The sequence below is a fragment of the Hypomesus nipponensis genome, chromosome 19, assembly GCF_054491055.1.
Source record: "Hypomesus nipponensis isolate SF chromosome 19, ASM5449105v1, whole genome shotgun sequence".
Lineage (NCBI taxonomy): Eukaryota > Metazoa > Chordata > Actinopteri > Osmeriformes > Osmeridae > Hypomesus > Hypomesus nipponensis.
The window spans coordinates 2,274,262-2,290,000 of record NC_140379.1 but is presented as its reverse complement, the minus strand read 5'-3'; the positions used below and the strand labels follow the sequence as shown (position 1 = coordinate 2,290,000).

Sequence of the window (15,739 nt, the reverse complement as noted above, 5' to 3'; positions counted from 1 at the left end):
ACGGGCTGAAGTCAACGGTATAAGTCAATAACGAACAAAACAACCACGTAATTCTCAGAGCCTACACAACTTCAAGCACCAAAACCCCAACCGCTTTTTCAAGGAGTAAATGTTGTGTTGGGTGCGCGAGACCCAAACAATCCTGCTGCCAACCAACATTTGTCCAACTTTACGCTGGAAATTAAGATTAAGTATCAAATTCGTCCCTTTACCAAATGTACAACGACAAATAATATAGCCTAAACTAAATTCAACACCATGGTTCATCAAACAGCCAATGAAAAAGTCACACCTCCACACTTCTGGGATATCTTATAATAGGCTATATAAATATATATATATATAGGCCTACATATATATTTTTAAAATGTATTCCTTTGGCATGCGCACCTTCGGAACCATCACCCAGTCTCGCTCTTCACCATGTCCTACTGTCACTTTACCCCGACTTTGAACTCGCGCGACGGATAGGGAGTTCACATCTAATAATTTTGCTGTAAACTACAGGCTATATGTCGAAACTCATAAACATTCTTAGCGACACAAAGTAGGTATAGTCAACACATCGATAAAATAATGAACCTCATCTTCCTAAACCTTGGAAGGGTTGGTTAGTTTCGCCTATTTAAAGGGCTTAGGACATTGCTTTTCTCTATGCGCGAGGACCTCCCCTTACTTCCTAATTCCATTATTCTACATTATCGCAGAGTATTTCTTTTGGAAAGGGTTGTACACTACCTCGTAAAGGTCTCCCGAAGCCATTGTGGGGTGCGGACTTCGGCGGCGCGGCGTTCTTGCCAGCCTTCTTGTCTTTTTTTGGATCCTACTTGCTCGGTGTTTCAGTGAAAGCCCTGATAGACGGGTATTAGCGAACAGCCTTCGTAGCCAGCCGCAGTAGCAGATCAGCAGACAGTGTCAATCGAGCCCGGCGCTCCGCGATGGATCGCTCTTCACTTAAAACAAACAAGCGAGGGTTGGGGCGGTGCTGTTTACTCTTAACCCGAGTGGATGACTGAAATAAGTCAACCTGTGAACGTGATCATGTGTGAAATGCGCCTCCATTCCCCGCGCGCTGGTGAAGTGGCCGTATATTCAAGAACCAATGGGAGATGACGGGTGTCTTCCATGGGGAGACGCCAACTGATGATACCAATTAAGCTTCCTATCATTTACAGTTCACTCCATGTTATCGACAACCAAGATGATTTATCGTGCCCAGATGAATTATTACAGCCTAGTGTTGTGGCTATCATGCTGCAATGTGACAAGAAAACAATTGTTTATCGGTGACATTTGGATACCACATCATTCAATGAGACTTATCAATAGCCTAATTATGCCTTATGCCAACCATACAAACATTATCAAACGTTTTTTTAGAGCAGTTCTCACCTAGTTGTCAAATTACAGAAACAAAGGAGTCTTGAAGTTAAATGAAAATGTCATGTAAATACAATTTAATTTACCCACCAGACAGACTTAATCTTCTTTAGTTCACAGTTTTGTCTTATAATCACACACTTAATGGTCTCAATGGCTGGTTTCTATCAGTAATCTGTCCATGTCTGAAAAGCAGGGAGTGATTTGTAGTTTTATGCACTGTAGTCTAGAAGGTCTATAGTTTTATACTTTCGTATTTGACCACATGCACCTTGCAAACTGACATGCATGTGGATTTGAAAAATGTTTCAAAACCGGTTGAACCTGTGTCATTCCACACACATCTCTTGGCTCTGGATTGTTGATGGAAAAATGGTACAAAACGCTCACCAAAAAGGAAAAAAAAGTGTCTCACTGTTGTGTAGCATACTTACCTGCCTCTGTCTCTGAACAGTTGAACTGAATATTTGCATGCAGGAATTTTTATTGCAGCAGGTTGCCAGCAAGGTGGTGTATTTTGCACCCTGTGAATGTGACAATATCAACAGCCACGTCAGTGATTAAGTGCAGTTTTAACATGAGGCTTCATTCACATCAGTGAACAGCAAAGGAAAACACACCGATGATGAGGTTCAATATTTCATATTTTTCAGAGAGTGCTCTACATGCTGTCGTTTCAGTAACATGCTGTGTGTGTGTGTGTGGCTTACCACAATCCTCACCCTACCACCCAACCCCCAACTGTCGCTAACCCGACAGTTGATGGGAAATTAGGGCTTGTTGGCGTTTCCTATGACCTCGTTAGCTAGCCTCTGCCTCGTCCTGAGCTCCAGCTCTCTGTCACGACCCCCTTATTCTGGGGAACGACGTGTCTCCCAGAGCAGCAGACTGGTGAGAAATGTCTGAATGACTGACAGAACAGACTCCTTCATGCAGCAATAAGGACCCTTGTTTGAACCGTGGAAAAAAAAGCCATTTGAGAATCCGCAAATAATATTTGTTGATCATTTCAAGCATTCGCTCCATCGCTTGAGAGTTCGGCATGTGAAAGGTTTTGCCTTCCAAAACAAGGGGGACGACATGCTGCACACAGTCTGACTGAAAGAGGAGGAAATGACTGAGGAAGGAAGTGTTGTCTGAATAGATCTCAGCCAACTCAGCGCTGGGCACTCTTGGGAATGAAGCTGCTCTTATGGCCGTGGGTGGGAGGGTGGGAGGGTGGGGTACCCAGGGGTGGGTGGGGTGGCTGTATTGCAGAGGGTGTGTGGTGGGGGGAGTGACTGGGGGTGGGGGGTGGGGGGTGGAGGGGTGGCCGAGATGGGGGCTGAGGAGGTGGGTGGGTAGGAGGGGCTGACTAGGGGAGGGGTGGGGGGGGGGGTGACCAGTAGGGTGAGGGCTGTGGGGGTCACCAGGAGAGTGAGGGATGTGGGGGTGACTAGGGGAGGGGTGGTGGTGGGGGGAGGGGTTGACCAGGAGGGTGAGGGCTGTGGGGGTGACCAGGAGGGTGAGGGCTTTGGGGGTGACCAGGAGGGTGAGGGCTGTGGGGGTGACCAGGAGGGTGAGGGCTGTGGGGGTGACCAGGAGGGTGAGGGCTGTGGAGGTGACCAGGAGGGTGAGGGCTGTGGGGGTGACCAGGGGGGTGAGGGCTGTGGGGGTGAGTGCAGAGTTTTCTGCAGCAAGCCCTTCACTTCATCGTATTTCTCATAGACCGGGGCGGAGGGTTATACTTTACAACGTTTGACTCGTACAAATAAACCAAAGTAGACGGCATGGGGTGAATTCCGTCTTTGAAATTTATTACGGTTCTAAATGATCCCTGCTCGACGTCTTGTGATGGACTAAAACAGATCCTTTTATATGGATGGTGGCTCATGCTTTAGTGATAGACAATCAAATAATAAACATTTATTGATTTGTATCCAAAGTGATAAGCAGGGAACCTGCAAGCTCTTGATCCACAGTCAAATGCTCCGACCACTGAGCTTTAGGGTTAGGGTGTCATCAAATGACACGAGAGGTGTGATGGGCCCAGGCACCGGTTGTGTTTTTTGATTAAACAGTTTCATATATAAATCAAAATACTGTTAAAAAGTCTGGAGGTCACTCAAAATGTCATTGTTTTCGGAAGAAAAGCTTGTTTTTAATTAAAATGACAAAATGCATCAGTGTAGACAATATTCATGAACTATTATTTTTTTACGATTGTCAACACAGAGGCCCATTTTCGTCACCCATCACTCTGGTGCTCCAGTGGCATGTTGGGTTTCAGAAGGCTAATTGAATATCAGAAAACCTGTTTGCAGAGCTGAAGTGCAAGAACTGTTTAGGGGTGAAGCAGTCAGCTGGTTGCCTCTCTATGATGGAATGTCCAGTCACCCTAACCCTGTCCAGCACAGTCACCATAACCCTGTCCAGCACAGTCACCATAACCCTGTCCAGCACAGTCACCATAACCCTGTCCAGCACAGTCACCCTAACCCTGTCCAGCACAGTCACCATAACCCTGTCCAGCACAGTCACCCTAACCCTGTCCAGCACAGTCACCATAACCCTGTCCAGCACAGTCACCCTAACCCTGTCCAGCACAGTCACCATAACCCTGTCCAGCACAGTCACCCTAACCCTGTCCAGCACAGTCACCATAACCCTGTCCAGCACAGTCACCCTAACCCTGTCCAGCACAGTCACCCTAACCCTGTCCAGCACAGTCACCATAACCCTGTCCAGCACAGTCACCAGAACCCTGTCCAGCACAGTCACCCTAACCCTGTCCAGCACAGTCACCCTAACCCTGTCCAGCACAGTCACCAGAACCCTATTGAGCTGTTGGCGCAGCAGCTTGACTGTATGGTGCTGTGTGTTACAAGTGGCCATAAAGCCAATATAACTTGTGGGAGATACTCAAGGGGTGAAATCTCTTCAGATCCCCTCATCAAACTGACAACCGGAATGTCAAAGGTCTGCAAGGCCACCACAGATGAAGGATTATGTGACCAAAGCAAAGTTTGGAGGGGCATCATTTTTCTTTCGAGTGAAGATCCCTATTTCTAATATTGTTGATGACTACTTCCAATTAATTATCTACCTGTCCTATTCAAACTAATTCCATGTACGTTTCAATGGAAAACTATGACATTTCCATAGTGACCCCAAATATGTTGTAGCATATTTGATCCATATCATTGATAAAGTATGGTTTCATTTGCCTCTTGTGTTCTGCCGTGGCAGGTGATATTAGAACCACTATCAATCATCTCTGACTTGTTGAATGTAAAACAATACAAACAATCCACTAGTTAATTAGCGGTTTATCCAGACACAGTCATGCTTGATATGAATGAGTGTATTTGCCTGTTCTGAGGTAATCAACAGTGTCAAAACGGCAATGCACCCTTACAACAGAGATTCGGTAATTGCCTTGTAATCCCAGAAGAGTGTCAACACTTGTAGTCATGGACTCATGGCGCTGTGGAGCAATAGCAAACAGCTCATAGCTATTTGCGGTTGAACACCGCAATAAGTTATTGCCCTTCTGATGTCAGGATGACAACACAATTACGAAGCATGGCAGAAAGACTGGCCTTTCGACCGTGCGATTACATCGCCAGCTTTCCGTATGCGCCCTCTCACCTGACACCTTCCCTCCGTGTAATCGATGTCACGGGGAGCTTTGTAGGACAAGCCGAAGATTCAGCCTGCGTGAATGTGAAACTGCATGTCACATCCTCTTAAAGTACGCAGCCAGACACACCACATACACACACACCACAGACTGGGTAAGAGGGAGGAGGAGGGGGGGGGGGTCGTTCATTTTCTAAATGTCACACAGCAGAGTCAACAGAACTTGTTTGCTTAACGATGGTGGATTTTGCTGATGTTTCACTCGACAATTTGAAGCATATTAGAAGCGTTTTACACGTTTGTATGACATCTTATCATTTCTCCCGACACAGAGTAAGCTTTAGTTTTGATGTGCAATTACTCATTGCAAAAAACGCTTTCCCTCTGTCTTTTCACCGTGGTACAGCGGTGAAATCAAAGTATTCGGCTGGTAAGAGAGGCCTCAGTTTTCAAAGACACCTTCATCTTGTGAGAAATGACAACTCACTGTTCAGTAATGCCAGATTGTCTTTGCCGAACTATCGTTGCTCCAAACAAATGTGAGGGAAATAAATGGTTTGATTTTAGTTTTTCACCCGCAGCGAGGCGTTTGATTGTCTCTATAGTTGCTCTCATAAAACACTGACTGTCTGTCGATGAACGCTGAGATAGCGTCACCGTGAAGGATTAATACAAGCCATGACAGCAGTTATTGCTGCAGGGAAATTGAAATGTTTTGGCGGCAACATCTGTAGAGCAGGGCTCGGATAAGGAGAGGAGGAGTAGAGGAGGAGTAAAAGGAGCACTCGGGCCCTGGGGGCGTTGATGGCAAAAAGAGAAACCAATCCCATCAGCTCATGGGGGCCCGGAGTCTTAGGCTCCAAATATCGACCACACACACACACACACACACACACACACACACACACACACACTGTGAACGGACAGTATTACCGGCAGCCCTAGGGCCTGCCACCTAGTTGTAAACCGGGGCGAGGGGGGAGAGAGGAGGGGGACAGGTCCGCAATGTTCCCTTGGAAGACTTTGGGGCTTCTCAGGTTGCAGCACCAAGCGAGTTAACAAGGGAGGGGGAGAGGGAGAGGGAGAGGGAGAGGGAGAGGGAGAGGGAGAGGGAGAGGGAGAGGGAGAGGGAGAGGGAGAGGGAGAGGGAGAGGGAGGGAGAGGGAGAGGGAGAGGGAGAGGGAGAGGGAGAGGGAGAGGGAGAGGGAGGGGGGGAGGGAGGGAGGGAGGGAGGGAGAGACACAACAGATATCAAAAGTAGGAGGGAGAGAATATGTACAGTATTTAAAGGTATAGAACACATATACATGTGTATATATGACACTTACACACTTAAACACAAAACATTGAGAGGATGTGTGCCATTGACCTCTTTTTGCTGAGGATGTGAACAGCAGGGTTCACTGGTGTAAATGCAAGCTTGCTATGCTATGAAGAGGGGAAACCCTCATGCTGAACAGACTTGGGGGTTCAAATTCTATCAAGCTGTGGGTCATCTTTAACCCTTCAAACAAGTATACAGAATGTTGTAATAGTAAGCGAGTAAGTAAAGTTTATTTGTATAGCACCTAACATAACAAACAAACAAACCCTCGACTAACTAAAAGCCTGCTTGTATAGTCTTCAATCACTTTTTAAAAGCTTTGACAGAAGTCAGACAGCGTAGAAAGGGAGATGAGACATTCCACAGCCTAGGAACCACTGCTCGGAATGATCGATCCCCTCCAGATTTAAAATGAGTGCAGGGAACCACTAATGGCCTCTGACCTAATGATCCCAGACCATGGGTAGGAGTATGAAGCTGTATCAAGTCAGAGATGGAGTGAGGAACTTCTCCAAGCAGGACTCTGAGGGTGAGGACAAGGATTTTAAATTGAATTATATCCTGGACTGGTAACCAGTGAAGTAATGCTAAAACAAGTGTGATGTGTGCTCTTTTGTTAATATGCTCTAAAAGCCTCGCAGCAGAGTTCTGAACAGCCTGGAGACAGTCGAGCTCCTTCTTACTCAAACAGGTAAATAGACTATTACAGTAAACGAGAGGAAATAAAAGCGTGAATAATCATCTCCAATTCACCCAGTGACACTAGTGTTCTTTATTTTGAAATATTCCTTTAGTTGGAAGAAACAGTTTCAAACTAATTGAGAGTGATGCCTCAAGGACATCGCTGAATCAAAAACACCTGACACCTAATCTCCTGAGGCTCGGCTGGACAGGTGAGCCAAAGTCCCCAATATGTTGCTTTATCTGAGGGATTCTACTTTCAGGGGTAATAATTAGGGTTCCTCCGGTAGGAGGAAACCTATTGTTTTTGTTAGTATTCTTCTTCCTCTTATTATTATTATTATATTTCTCCGCTAAATGGCCCAATAGCTCAAAAAGTCCTGTACCCGATTTTTTCCAATTTGACCCAATGATACAACAGGTCACTCATTACTCCCAGACGGCTAGTGGCCCATGTGCGCCCATAGGTGGCGCTATAAAACACGCTCAAAGTCTACGTGATTTCCCCAGCGCCCCATTACTCCAAAATGCCTGAAAATTTGTATACATGCCTTATTTCTCATGGGAAACAAAAATAAGCCTCAAGGACCCATATTGTTAGACTTTTCTTGTACTGTCCAAATTTGTTACAACCTTCAAAACCCTTCAAAATCCAAACGACTTGAAATTTGTTAGAGATTGTTACAGAATACATGTTTTTATAAAGGGTCAAATTGAATAAGAAATGCAATACAAAATGGCTGTAAGAGGTGTATTTATGTAAATGTACACATTGCCTCAATATTTTTGTGTCAATAAATCTGATATATTTTTGACTCATGGTTTTTCAAACCTAGTAGGGTTCAAGACGACATCACTCGGAAGTACAATAAACAATTTCATCTAGGTATGTCTATACATGATTGAATTCAATTGAATTGCTCCACAGCACGCGCTCCAAATTTACGCACTCCACACTTCTCTTGAATTATGATGAAGGTTTGAGCACTTTGAGATCTTTAGATCGTGAGCTAGAAGCCAGATGCTCTGATTATTTTTGTGATTTGTGGAAAACTTGCAAGTGGAGTGAGACTGCGTCCCGCGGGTACATTGTTTTGACTTAGCCTCAATGACAGACTCGGCTCGCTCACTCACTGGCAGTGTGTAAACAATATCGTAATTCACAAAATTCTACTCCCAAAACGTCAGGGAGGGCTGCTTTTTGTAGACTAGAGTCTGCTGAAGATAGCCAGTATATAGGATCTTTCAAAACAAGCCTATTTCATTTGTAATTTTCCTGAGAAAGCGACCTACGTTAGCCAGGCTCGTTTCATTTGGTCAGCCTAGTTAAAGGTCTCTGACAGTCAGAATCACTGTTTACAGGCAAAGGTCAAGCTGGTCTTTGGTCAGATGTGTATATTGACCAGTTTAGAGCTAAATACTCCTGCCAGAGCCTGGAATCGAGCCAAATGTTTGGAGTGACTTTGCATGGCCGGGTCTCCATCAGGTCAACACATTTGGATTCAAGTTCAAGTAATGCCACTGCATTTCACAGTCAAAACTGTAGTTTATGTCAAGTGTAGATGTAAAAAGCTTTAGTTTTCACAAATTACATGGATCCTTTCTTCACTTTTATAGGTCTGGAGGGTCATGCAGAGGCCTGCTCAACAGAGTTCAACAGAGGATGCTGAGTAAAAAACAGATTCCTTGCTGGACTACCCCCCTCTAGCTGGACAGCTTTTCTTCAGCCCTGACCCCAGGACAGCTTCATCCAGCTGGCCTGCCCTGACTGCCTGCCTGTAGGCCCTGCTTGCCCTTGCCTGCCAGCCCTCCAGAGACAGCCCAGAGTCACCCCACAGACACAGTAGCTCTGCAGACTGCTTTTTTGAGGACATTGATGAAAGTCTAAATGTTTAATCCTTTCCATGTCCCAGCATGCCAAGCTGCTGACTTTTACTGTCTTACTGTAAGTGATGAAACCAGTTCAAGTGATAGACTTTTGACCTGAATCCAATGATTATTCATCTGAATAAAAACCACTCATTGAGAAGTACTGCTTCTTGGATGATTTGTGCTCCACATCAGTTCTTCCCACACATTTGCCTTTGTTTCCATGGGATTCATGGAATTGCTGGTTTCTCCTCCACCATTGTGTAATAAAAAATATAATTTAGGACAGCAATTCAATTTTTGTGTTATTCTTTTGCATTACACACATTTAGTCAATGTTCTTAAACTCAACCGATTGTTGTCATTTTCCATACTGTTCATATTGAACAGACATCAGTGTTTGGGAAGATTACTGTATATTTCCACTTTTGATTTGTATTTCCATCGTAGTTTGGTCTTTAATGTCATTTGGAAGTGGTATTGAAAGATCTTAAGTAGTCTGAAATGTAACTTGTTTACACCTGTAGACACCCTGTGAAGCCCCCACCCCCCACTCTAGTTATGCCTTAAGAGTAGAGTAAAAAATAGAGACTAAATGTGTAAAAGGATGTTGAAACTCAGTTCTCTGAGTTGGAGCAGGTCAGTTTAGGCAAAGGTTGTCTTTTAAACTTCTAGGTTTAAAAGAATTCAGATTTGATTGGAACTCTCTCTTTTATACATTTATAGTTAGATTTGACATTTAACAGACATTTAATTCATTGAGCAAGTTGTTTAACTCAAACAACCATAACACAGTACATATGGTATACAAAGCTGCAGTCAGATTTGGCAAAATTGTTAGCTTGGATGTTATCTTGACAAATACATGGGGTCTTGATGATGATGCGCACGCAGCTTCAAGGCAGAAAGACGCGTTCCATTTCACTTTTACTGTACCCTACACTTTTAATGTTCCCGCTATCCCCCCCTTTCTGAATAAAGTTCGACTCATCTGATTTGTTGATTTCTGTTGCTATGAAAACGAGTTTAGCCAAGCTAACCAACATTGTTTTAGCTAGCTTGCATTACCGTTCAATCGCTGACAAAACGTTTGGAAAAATAGCTTGCTAATCGGGAAGAAATTTGTCAAATGCAGGAAACCCCGATACCTTAGCGCGTCACTAGCATCTCGTCATATCACGCAGTCGGAGCACTAACACTATAAACCGTTATCAAGCCATCTATGAGAAATACCGTAAGCGGTGTTGCGTTTTATGTCTTGAATGTGGAAGGCATTTTTTAAACGATAAGTGGCCACCAAGCATTTCTGCCTTGGCATGACCTGCACTGAGAGAGATGGAAACAGCGTTCATGGAAGTTGTGTGTGGGCAGATGTGTCTTTTATCTACGCTGAAATGGAATAAGAAATGCAATACAAAATGGCTGAAAGGGGTGTATTTATGTAAATGTACACATTGCCTCAATATCTTTGTCTCAATAAATCAAATATCATTTTGACTGATGGGTTTTCAAACCTTATTGACTTCGAGATGACATCATTCTGAAGTAGTGCCATGTGCAATTTCATGCAATTTGACATTAAAATGTCAACAGTTTCTTAACCTTTGTCCCAAAGCTGACCAAAGGTAATACTTTGCCATTTCTAATCATAAAATCTCAACAGTTGGTGTGTAGCAGAGAGGATAGAGAGACAGACTTGGAACCTTGTGCTCATGAGTTCAAATCCCTTTTCAGCCTATTGTTGTTGGCCAAACATGAAGTCGATTTGCTCTCTTGTTGTCAAACTCTCGACCTTCTACATTGTCCATTTTTATAATATTTTAAGGTGGAACCCATATTGCTGCTTGCAGCTATATTTAGTGTTTATGTTTTATCTGAGGTTAAAAGCAAAAGGTTGTCACATAACCACTGTTTGATACTTGTCAGGCAGTTGATTAAAGAAGACAGTTTATAGAACTCAGAATACTCCTCAAAGGTCGACACATCTGGTAAGAAAGGCACAAGCAACTGGAGAAACATATAAGACTGTTAGGTAGTTGCTTTCTGTTTCTTATCTAAACTGTACAGTTGTAACTTGCAGTGTCCAGTCGATCCACAGTTCCCTCAGACGGGCTGACAGGGTGGCTGGTCTTATCTTGAAAGGACAAAAGGGCTGACCTACTGGCCAACAAACTACTTCCTGTGTGAGAGGTCAATTTGGCTGTCGTCATGGCTGCTGCCACTGCCAAGTGTGTAAACAGGAAATGGCTACTTGTGGTCCACTGGATAAGCATGTAAATTATACACTTTGATACGCGGGTGCATGGAAACGAGAGCAGTGTGGAGGATTCGGAGGGGAGTGAAAAGGAGAGGAAAGAGAGAGCGAGGAAGACGGAAGGGAAAGGAAGGGGGAGAGGGAAGGAGATGGAGAGAACAGAAAAGGGAAACAGAGGAGAAGAGGTAGAAGAGATAAGAGGAGAGCGGAAAAGATGAGATGTGAGACAGGAAGTGAGGGGATGGGGGGAGGAGGAGAGGAGAGAGGACAGGGAGGAGAGAGGGGGAGGAGGATTGTTGAGAGAAGGAGACAGAAAGAAAACAAATCTTAGAGTAGAGTGCATATATGTGGCTGAGAGGTTGCACGCAGAGGAAAGAAGTAAAGATCAAAGATGCAACACAGGAGGAGTTACGAGGACAGGAAACCTTAGAGCTCATGAAACATTCAGCTGCACAGACATTTGTCTCCATCTCCTGTTCATCTCAAGGGCAGTTCATGCTAAGTACATAATGCATGAATTCTTTGTCTGAACCCTGGTTTAGTGACGCTGTTTGACGCTGTTCATTTCTAATTTGAGTGCATGTTTATAGATATAGACATATTGTTTTAGGGAATGTGTGAAGTGTGCTTCCATCCGTTGCAGCTGGTGTATGTGTGTTTAAGTTTTGAAAGGTTGAAAAATATTTTGAAAAAAGTTTTGAAAAAAAAAAATCGAAAAATAGGTTGAACAAATGTTTTCGAATAAAAGTTTGCAACAAATATTTTCAAAACATTTTTCGGAACAAATTTTGTTTTTTGGTCCAACTTTTTTTGGTGTAGTGTGATGTGTGTTCAAAAACTATTGAAGAAAATATAACAATTTGAAGAAAGAAACAATTTGAAAAAAAGTTAACCAAAAGTTTACTAAAAAAAGTTAGAAAAAAATTGGTTCAAAAGGTTGGAAAAATATTTGCGAAGACAAGTTTCGAAAGGTTAACATTTTATGTTCAAAAAAAGTTTTGAAAGGTTGCCTTTGATGAGGCCTCTTCTGCACTCTGCTCTTCTTCACTTCCCATGTTCTCTTTCCTCTCTCACTGTGTGTGTGTGTGTGGTGGGGAAATAATATTAATTTAAAAAAAGATGTAGCCTACATAAAATCAGAGGTTGAATGCTTTTACAATAAGAGGGTAATCTTGTCAATGTAAGTGTGGAAAATTGCTCCATACCCACACGTTTGAAAGACTTGGAGGATAGGTATATGTATTTTTTTCAAGCCACTTTCTTGAACACGAGTTTGATCGCTGCATACATGTAGGTTGAACATTTCAACATTCTCTCTGAAGCCAGTTACTACAACGGAAACAAATAACTGACAGCAGAGCGGTGGTCTTTTGGGAATTCTCAGCTCCGACCACGGGAAGCCCTCAAGCCTTTCTTTCAGTACCGTTGCTAAATCACCCACCTTGCGAACAACCGAAAGAGAAACAAATGGATCGCGAGGCCGTTTCGATCACAACCATACATTTCCAATAAAACTTTAATCAACTTCTGATTCACGCACGTTTCCGCCAAAATGCATTTTTGTATAATGTTTATGTCTGAGCAAAAAAGCTGCCGGTCAGCGAAATGTTGTGAGGCTGGCTGGGCATGTAATTAATTGAAGGGGAATCATGTTTTTAATATATTCTGCGGTGTGGAGGTTCTGCCAACCGGGTCCATATCTCATTCATCTCCGTTGCTGAGGTGGACAGAATGCACACCCATCATCTCATTAGGCCAAAAGGCCTGTCTCGGAAGAGAGAACCTCACATGACACGGCCTGGACCAACCTCGACACCGCACGTTACACCCCGAGTAGCCGCGAGGTCAATAGTAGAGTTTGAGTAGGCCTACTGACAAATCCCCCCATGACATTACACCAAAACCTAATGAATACATGAGAGAGAGGAGCTGGCGTACACATCTACATTTTTGAAAGAAACTTTAGACGGAGATTGTTGACCAAGCGGTTTGTGCTTCACTTCAAGACCCAACAACATCCTGAGGAAACATCTCCAAGACAAGTTCCTGCGCCTTTCATCTGTCAGCCCTCCTGTCGGGCCAGAGCTGTCTAGGAAGAAAATCTGTTTTTTTTGTGCCCCTTTCATTGGCCCAGATGTGTGTGTTTGTCTTTGTATGTGTGTGTGTCTGTACTTGAGTGTTTGCGTATGTGACGTGTACGCATATCCGTGCGCTTAAGCACAGAAAGACACAATAACCTGTAGTTAACTTGATCCCTCACTAGGTGGAGCTATTGTATCACACAAAACTCTGACTCTTCACTGCCGTCAGCAACAACCAGACTGCTGAAGGACTCGGTGTAACCGCACCACAGCAACTGCACCACAGCAACTGCACCACAGCAACTGCACCACAGCAACTGCACCACAGCAACTGCACCACAGCAACTGGACCATAGTAACTGCACCATAGTAACAACAGGATGTAGTACCTGGAGCACACAGACATTCAATTCACGCAAATGACCAATTCTTCTTCTCTTGATATCATCATATTGTTTTCCAATTATAATAGAAAAGTAATGAATGAATCAATTAAATAAGCATGCAACCACATAGCCAATACCTGTTAGGGGCTGGTTTACAACTACAATTTGTGTGGTCAAGTTAGTGGTAAAGTTTTACTTGCTATAAGGGTGGTTGGGCTATTCCAGGGGTAAGTTGATGTCAAAATAAGATCAATCTTCAACTGCCCCTGTTGCAATATCTTTGTGTTACTTTCTTTCTGTGTGTGTGAGGTTCTGTCTTTCAGTCAGTCAGTCAGTCTGTCTGTCTGTCAGTCTGTCTGTCTGTCTGTCTGTCTGTCTGTCTGTCTGTCTGTCTGTCTGTCTGTCTGTCTGTCTGTCTGTCTGTCTGTCTGTCTGTCTGTCTGTCTGTCTGTCTGTCTGTCCTTTGAACAGCAAGGCAGGCTTGCTAGTTGGCCCTCACTGACAGGTCAACTTCCACATGATGAACAGTGCTGCTTCTTCATCACAGCTTAATGACACAACAAGGAATTAATGGTGCTTCATTAACTGACTGAATCAGTTGTCAGGCCTAACCAGGACAGATAGCTCATTTCACTCCACGTTCCAGAACCCAGGGAGGTCTGCACTAATGTATCGGCTCTCTGACGATAATTACAGGTGTTGTGCGCTAATATGAAATCACATTAGATCTTGTTTGCAGTCATATGTCATGTTGATCATGAGCGAGGAATTCTTGGTGACAGAGTTTCAGGGAAATCTATAAACATTGAATGTAACAGTGGATACAACTCTATCACAATTTGTGAATGTCCTATGGAAAGTGTCCAGATTGATAAATATCTGTCTTCCTGTCGTAAAACACAATAATTTCCCCACTTCCTACATTTTCAGAGGCTGTTGGAAGTCGTGGCAGTATCACGTTCACTCCTGCTGGAGGCAGGCACGTTCTGTACAAACATCCCTGTGTGAGTAGTAGTACAATCCCCTGGGTCATAACTAGGAAGCAACACACACACACACACACACACACACACACACACACACATACATACACACACATACATACACACACACACACACACACACACACACATACATACATATGCCTCAAACACTACACTCACATTTACACACACGTACACACACACACACACACACACACATACACACACACGCACACACACACACACACGCACACACACACACACACACACACACACAGCCTTTCATGTTAACTGGGTCTGTTTACATTGTTCCCATTTCTTAAGTTGGTTATCTTGGCTTGTGGATATTTTAGCCACCCAAGATAACTAGCAGCAGTGGCCTCGTGTTTCTCCCTGTGTCTGGGTGTCTCTCGCCCCTCTCACTGTGTACGTGTCTCTCGCCCCTCTCAGGGTCTGGGTGTCTCTCGCCCCTCTCCCTGTGTCTAGGTGTCTCTCCCCCCCTCGCTGTGTCTACGTGTCTCTCGCTCCTCTCACTGTGTACGTGTCTCTCGCCTCTCTCAGGGTCTGGGTGTCTCTCGCCCCTCTCACTGTGTCTAGTTGTCTCTCGCTCCTTTCACTGTGTCTGGGTGTCTCTCGCCCCCCTCACTGTGTCTGGGTGTCTCTCGCCCCCCTCACTGTGTCTAGGTGTCTCTCGCTCCTCTCACTGTGTCTAGGTGTCTCTCGCCCCCTGAACCGTCAACTTGACCTAAGCTGAAACATGTTTTAGTCTAGGGTGTGTGTGTTCTACAGTTTGTATACATGTGTGTGCATATTTGCATGTGTGTGTATGTGTGTGTACATAGAATCCTCCTAATTCCAATTAGCAATTAGGGCCCTGGTTCCAATGCTCCAGAGTTCAGCCCTGCCACAGTCAACTCAGCCTGACCGGCCCGGGCACTCCACAACACAAAAAATTAATTATTCATCCACAATTAGCAAGGTGTCAATAGTAATTGCTATGAGTGCAGTGCTCTTCTGACATTGAAGCCGACTGTTGTGAAACTGTGTATGCCTCGCACATGTTAATGTTCCCTCTTTTTAATCAAGGCAAGTCCCTGTGAACGTCAGTCATGAGCACGTCCACACACCCACACCCACATACACACACACACACACACGCA

At 44.2% G+C, this 15,739-nt stretch overlaps 1 protein-coding gene and 1 long non-coding RNA gene across 2 annotated transcripts in view; one reads left to right on the top strand and one right to left on the bottom strand.

Annotated features, from left to right (window-relative positions):
* Positions 1-939, bottom strand: part of LOC146246516 (chromodomain Y-like protein 2) — a 21,674-nt gene extending 20,735 nt beyond the window's left edge. Inside the window, exon 1 of the mRNA XM_084683001.1 lies at positions 739-939. Coding sequence (XP_084539127.1) covers positions 739-762 — 24 coding nt within the window. The 5' untranslated portion in view covers positions 763-939. The remainder of the gene's footprint in view (positions 1-738) is intronic.
* A 6,022-nt stretch (positions 940-6,961) lies between these two features.
* Positions 6,962-9,016, top strand: LOC146246515 (uncharacterized). The gene is made up of 3 exons (XR_014732200.1): positions 6,962-7,016; positions 7,120-7,218; positions 8,624-9,016. It is a non-coding gene; the product is annotated as an uncharacterized LOC146246515 (long non-coding RNA).
* Positions 9,017-15,739: the final 6,723 nt, after the last annotated feature.